At 33.6% G+C, this 6,786-nt stretch overlaps 1 protein-coding gene across 1 annotated transcript; it reads right to left on the bottom strand.

Annotated features, from left to right (window-relative positions):
- Window positions 1-3,139: 3,139 nt before the first annotated feature.
- Window positions 3,140-5,557, bottom strand: LOC120087999 (cytochrome P450 78A7). The gene is made up of 2 exons (XM_039045024.1): window positions 4,434-5,557; window positions 3,140-3,993 (listed from the first exon to the last, which is right to left on the bottom strand). Exons 1-2 carry the CDS (start codon window positions 5,415-5,417, stop codon window positions 3,379-3,381), a joined length of 1,599 nt encoding a protein of 532 aa, XP_038900952.1. The 5' UTR covers window positions 5,418-5,557; the 3' UTR covers window positions 3,140-3,378.
- Between the last annotated feature and the right edge of the window lie 1,229 nt (window positions 5,558-6,786).

Raw genomic sequence — 6,786 nt, 5'->3', positions numbered from 1 at the left:
TCACAACCAATTGAGTCCAACATTCCTAAAGAAATGAGGTTTCTTTTGAAACTAGGAACATGTCTCACATTCCTTAGTAGTTTAATTGAACCATCCTTTAATTTTAAGGAAATTGAACCAATGCCTACTATTTTATAGATCTCATTATTTCCCATATACACAGGCTCATCTTCTATTTCTTTATTAGTGTTGAGCCATGATTTGAAAGGAGTCATGTGAAAAGTACAGCCCGAATCTAACACCCAATTATGTTTCTCCAGAGGGCTAATTAGATTGGCTTTGCCTTGAGTGGAGGCTAGTGCATCTGAAAAGGTAATGGAGTTGTCAACAACAGAAGCTTCAGCTTGTTTGTTCTTTTCTTTCTTCTGATTTTTCCTTTTAAGGGTGTAAGAGTCCTTGATTAAATGTCCCTCTTTCTTACAATAGTTGCATCTAATCTTATGTTTACTAGTATTTTCTGCATTTGTCTACTATTTTGTATTCTTCTTGTGATTGTTCTTTGATTTCCCTTTTGCAAATAAACCTCCAGTAATTGGTTGCTCTTTCTTTGTGATATTTAATTCCATTTCTCTAGTTTTCAAAAATGATACGATTCCATCTGTAGTGATTGACTCTTTGCCATACTTTAGTGCATTTTTAACTTCTTTGTAGGCTCCCGATAATGGATTTAAGAGCACAAACGCTTCATTTTCATCTCCAATTTTCTCACCAAGATTTTTAAATTCTAAAACAATCTTCTTGTATTCATCGAGATACTTTGTTAATGATTTCACTGAATCCATTTTGAAAGTGAAAAATCCTTCTCTTATGTATATCTTATTTGGTACATCTTTTGTGACAAATAGCTTTTTCTAGTTTAGTCTACATATTAAATGTTGTTTCCTAATCAATTACTTGTCGTAACACATTGTCGCTGAGATTTAGAATAATCATACCATGTACTGATAATTCCATGTTCTCTTTTTCTTCTGCTGTTAATGTGACTGGTAGTTTGGTAGGATCTTGAATGGCTTTATGAGTCTTATACTGGCCTAAGATTGCCTTGATTTTGGCTTTCCACAAGGCAAAATCACCTTTAGCATCAAATTTCTCTACTTCGTACCTTGCAACAATCATCTATGGTGAGTTCTCGATTCTTGGTTCTTCAATATTTGAATTCTTTGATTCTGTATATAACTCTGATACTTTTGCTGGGCTTTTAGCATAAATCCAATGAGACGCAAGAAGAATTCAAATTCTGGAAGTGGAAGACGGTTGTTGGAATGAAAGGTTTTCCAAGTGCCATGTCTTTGATAAAAAAATTCCTCCTACTCAAAGGAGATAAGTAAACAAAACACTTTATTCACTCTTGTTTGATATGTAAGCAAATGCTCTAAGAACACTTCTTCAATGGCAACTTGATTTGATGATGAAACCACATGCAAGAACATATATGAAGTAGATGAAGAAGAGAAAAAAGAAAGAAAGAAGAAGACTCGAGTTACGTGATTCGATCAAGGAGATCTACGTCCACATGAAGGAACTTGTATTTTTGAAGAAAATTGAAAGATGAGTACAAAGATCTCACAAAACATTTTTTTTTTTTTAGTCACTAACTCAGAATTTGAAATCTCCTTTTATACTTTTTGGATGATTTGTTACAAGAGATTTAGTTTTGTAAAAGTTAAAATTGATTTCATATTTTTTTCACAAATTAAACTAAATGCAGCACACAAATAGTTCTTGCAACAAAATATGAAATAGAAACTATTGAGTTTGGAAGGGAAGTTAAATGAATTAATGGTTATATTAGGGGCTTGGAAAAGAAAATATAAATTTTCTATTATTGCAAAATCTTTCTATAAATTTGTGTCTATTTAACGTTAATATGGATAATAGTAAATGGCAGTTGTACCCGTACTTCCTTTATATAAGAATTCTACTTTTTCATGTAGTGATAGTTAAGTTATATTATTTTGTTATTTAATTGTAGCAAATTATGCAATATGGATCCAATAGTTATTTTGAATGAATAACAATCTTATATAAAAAGATAGTTACTATATTTTATATGACAACTTAATGATTATGAACGTTTAACTTGATATAATTATCACAACTTAATCTTCATGATTATTTCTATCACAGACATAAAATAAAGAAAAATATTCAACATTATCCAATAGCTATTTGTTTCTCACCATGGAATTGTATCCTAAAATAAATGCAAAAAGTTATCAACTTCACAATCATTATGCACAAAAAATGCTTGCAACAAAAAATGAAATGGAAATATCTATCCTTGAGTTTGGAGTAAAGTTAAATGAAATTATTAAACCATTGTCTTATAAAAGAAAATATAAGCTATTTTATCAAGTCAAATTTTCTATCACTGCAAAATCTTCCTCCATAAAGTTGTGTTTATTTATGTCTAATATAAGTTATAGTATATGCGGTAGTACGTACTCTCGTAAAATAGAAAATCATAATTTCATTTAATAATATTTAGATTGTATTCTTTTTGTTCTTTAGTTGTTGACAAATTCTTCAATATAGACCCAACCATTGTTATGAACGAAGAAAAAAATTATTTGAAAAACAAGATATCGATCTTCAAATAACAACTTACTACAATTACGATCTTTAAATAGCAATTTACAATAATTATAATTGTTGAACTTTACACACTTCAATTATTTCTATCACCCGCATGAAATATGAAAAAATATTTAACATAAATCCAATAATTATTTTGTTTCTCAACATTCAATTGTAACATAAAATCAATGCAAAGAATGATTGACATAACATGCATTAAGCACATAAATAATTCTTACAATAGAATCTAAAATATAAATATCAAACTATTGAATCGAAAGTCAAAGCACGCATAACTCAATAACTCAACTGACACACAAGTGTCTTAGTAACTACGAGACATGTAGAATGAATCTCCTTATCTTCAACTGTACTTAAAAAATATATTGAATTGAAAGAAAAACGAACATAACTCAATTGATATATAGATATACTACGATTAAAAGATTTTTGAAAATCCCAACTGTTGCTATACTAAAAAATAATTCTAAAGCGAAAGAAAAAAACATGGGAAGTAAAACAAAATAGAACACCATAGGCTTGTTGTTCCATAACTGAAAATAAATACAAAAAGACTCCTTAACAAGGAAAAGACAGGTTCAAAACTAGAAGTCTTTTTTCCTTAATTTCACAAACATACCCTTCTACTAAACGCAAAGTTAAAAAGCTAAGGAGAAAAAAAAAAAAAAAAAAAAAAAACTATTTAAACATAAATAACATCACTATATTAATAAGAAAAATCAACTCACTTCAAATCGAAAACCCAATAAGGCAAACAAAACACATAACCAAAAAACTAAACTAAAGACCACGTCTTTGCGCTGCGACTGCACGTAGAGGATTCTTCATCTCACACGATAGCTTGAGGAGTTCGGTAAGGTCGACCGGGTGGGCCGGGTCGGGGGCCCATTTAAAGTGATGGACCAACTTGGCCACCCATAGTGTGACCGTCACAAGACCGAGGTTCTTTCCCGGACAGACCCTCCGCCCAGCCCCAAACGGCGCTAGGCGGAGATCGCCGCCCCTGATGTCGAGGTCAGCTTTCAGGAACCTGCCCGGGTTGAACACGTGTGGTTCTTCCCATACGTGGGGATCGTGTGTTATGGCCCACATATTGACCATGGCGGTTGTGTTCTCCGGGATAAGCATGCCGTTGCTAAGCTGGACGTCCGACGAAGAAAGACGGGCCCACGAGAGAAGTGGGCCCGGTGGGTGTAGCCGTAGAGTCTCCTTCACCACCGCCTGTAAGTAAGGCAATTTCGCCACGTCAGCATCTGTGAGGTTCCTTCCGTCACCGCCCACTGCTCTATCTATTTCCTTCGCTACTTCCTCCTGTATTTCACCGTGCAAAACTAACTCCGCCATCACCCACTCTGTTAGCAGCGCCGTCGTATCCGTACCCCTAAAGATCATTTCCTTTCACACCGAAAACAAATTTTTAATTTGAGCTAAGTTACACTCAATCTTATTTTTTTTCTTTAATAAAAATAGTACAGTCGAGCTATCCCTATCTATTAGGCAGAACAGTTCAATGAAAATACAACACGGAACACTATTTTTTTTATTAAAAAAAAAATGCTTTATTTAATTTTTTACTTTTTTATCTTACTACTTAAATGTATAATGGTGAGTTGTGATATGACAAACTTACCCATCAAATAGCAACCATGTCATTCTCGTTAAATCTTTCATTGCCATCGAGAGAGTATTTTATTTTAAGTTGGGTATACTTGATCTCATACTTCCATTTTTTTTTTAAAGAAGAAAATTTAAAATCAATTAAAAGAATTGGAACATGTCAACTTTTTGTACTAGACATAGATAAGACATCTTTAGTTTTCACGTGATGAACTTACCCATAAAACAGCGACCATGTCATCATCGTCGAGTTTTTCGTCGCCATCAAGAGAGAGCAAAACATCAACAAAATCAGAATCATCCGACAGGGTTTTACAACGGCGGTGTTCATCAATTACGCCTTGTACGAATTTATTAACCTTAGGAACAAGTTTAGCACAACGTTGGTTAATACGAAACGGGTCATAAAACCAAGTGAGCCACGGGAGATAATCCGACCAATTAAACGCACCCAACAGCTCGAACCCTTCACGGACCAAGTCTCGAACCATTTCCAATTCCAAATCCCCTTCCTCGAACCGCTTCCCAAACACACTCCACATCACGTTGTTCAACGAAGCAGCTTGAAGATGGTTCCTCAAACAAACACCTCCATGGACGATTTGTTCATGGTGAATACTGTGGATCATAGCGGCGCATTCGAGCTGACGAGCGCCTTCGTGGGCGGCAATACGCTTGGGAGAGAAGAGGTGGGAAGAAGCAATTCTCCTTAGGAGACGCCAGTAGGTTCCGTTTGGTGCGAACCCTATGGCTCGACCGAACATCAAACTCTTCGCGGACTGCTTGAGCGGGCGGTCCGCGAAGTGCGGCGAGGTTAGGATTTCCTTAGCCGTGATAGGGTGAGAAGCAACCACAACGGGGGAGGAGCCCAGAGAGAAGGCCATGAGATGAGAGTCGTGACGGCTGGCTGCTATAGCAGCCAGTGTTCGATGGGGTAAGTCATAGGTGAGAGTGAGCAAACTGCCGAGAAATGGAAGGCCGCGAAGACCTGGAATCGGGACTCGACCCTGACGGTTCCTTCCATTTCTCCAGGCAGTACCGGCGGAGGAGAAAGCCCACGTGAGAAGAGAAAGAGAGAGGAAAGCGAGAAGAAAGAGGAGAAAGCAATGGAAGACACCATAGTTCTCGAAAGCAAGGAAATAAGGAAGGGTTAAAACCCAGTAAGAAGTGGTGTCTTTTGCTTTAACCAAAGACGGGTCCATGGGAAAGGGAAAGGGAAAGAAAATATAATGAAGAAATGTTTGTGGAAGGTGGAGTTGTAAGGTGATTGGAATTTATAGGGAATAATACTTGCATCTTCTATTTCTATGATCTTACCATCATCCTCGCACATAAAAATATATATATATATATATATATATATATATATATATATTTAAAAAATGAAAAAAGAAAAATTTGTGAGATGATTTTTCTCGTGGAAAGAGGAAGAGAGAGATTATGATTTGCAGGAGGGAGAGAAAGAGATAAGGCGTTGTTAAGTTAACGTTATGGGTGTTGAATAGAAAAAGGCATGGTAAGATTGGGGAGACGCAGGTAAAGGAATACATTATTACATTTCATTCCTTCGAGAGGATGATCGTGGGGTGGGGGTTACACTTTCGATTCAAAACTACACATCCCACCGTTGATTCTTTTCATTTCAATAATAATACATATTTAACGCCTGGTTTATAATCTTCATGTTAATTAAAATATATATATATGGAACAGTACATTTTTTTTCCCTAACCTTTGGTTTTAATTTCTATTTCATCTTTAGGTTTTATAATGTTTATACATTTAGTCTTTAAATTTTAAGTTTTATTTCAATTTAGTCTATGAGATTCAAAATGTTACAATTTTACCTTTGAGATTTCAATTTTGTTTCAATTTAGTCCATAGATTTTAAGATTTTACATTTTCAATCTCAATTTTTCATTAAATACTTACTTTCCATCATTTACGATAATTTCTATTAATTAATTAAAAATAATTAGAAGTGAAATTTTAAATTTAATCTTAAAAGTGATAAAGATAGTGAGTCTTAATTAATTATAATTCTTTTAACGATTTTTAATTTATTAATATAAATTAATTAAAAAATACGAAAAGTTAGTATTTAGTAAAAAAAAATTGAGGTTAAACGGGTAAATCTCGAGACATAAGGACCAATTGAAGCAAAATTTAAATTTTAATGGTAATATTATAGTATTTTGAAACCTAAGGACTAAATTAAAACCAAACTCAAAACTTAAGAAGGACTAAATGTATAATATTTTGAAAACTAGAGACCAAATAAAAAGTAGACCCAAAACTTAAGAACCAAATAAATAATTTTCCCTAAAAATATTGATGCGTTAATTCCATGGATACGTGGATGTTATAGAAATTTTTGGAAAAATTATAAAAATAAATTTAAATTAGTAAATAAATATTTTACGATTTTTAAACCATATAAGTTAACTTATGTCTATTGTTTATACTATATTTACATTAGTGATATTTTGTTACTTATTTTTGTGAATTTTTTTATAATATAACGAAAATATCAATTCACTCCTCATGTTCATGTTGACCGAAATTTAATAC

Source organism: Benincasa hispida, chromosome 10 (assembly GCF_009727055.1).
Source record: "Benincasa hispida cultivar B227 chromosome 10, ASM972705v1, whole genome shotgun sequence".
NCBI classification, from domain to species: domain Eukaryota; kingdom Viridiplantae; phylum Streptophyta; class Magnoliopsida; order Cucurbitales; family Cucurbitaceae; genus Benincasa; species Benincasa hispida.
The sequence above is the reverse complement of the archived record's forward strand: the minus strand, read 5'-3'. Positions and strand labels throughout refer to the sequence as shown.

Bases quoted from the DNA above. Each gene is read 5' to 3' on its own strand.
- LOC120087999 (XM_039045024.1), bottom strand. From the start codon at position 5,417: ATGGACCCGTCTTTGGTTAAAGCAAAAGACACCACTTCTTACTGGGTT. The intron at 3,994-4,433 runs GTAAGTTCATCA...TCGGTGTGAAAG, and splicing joins ACATGGTCGCTGTTTTATGG to GAAATGATCTTTAGGGGTAC.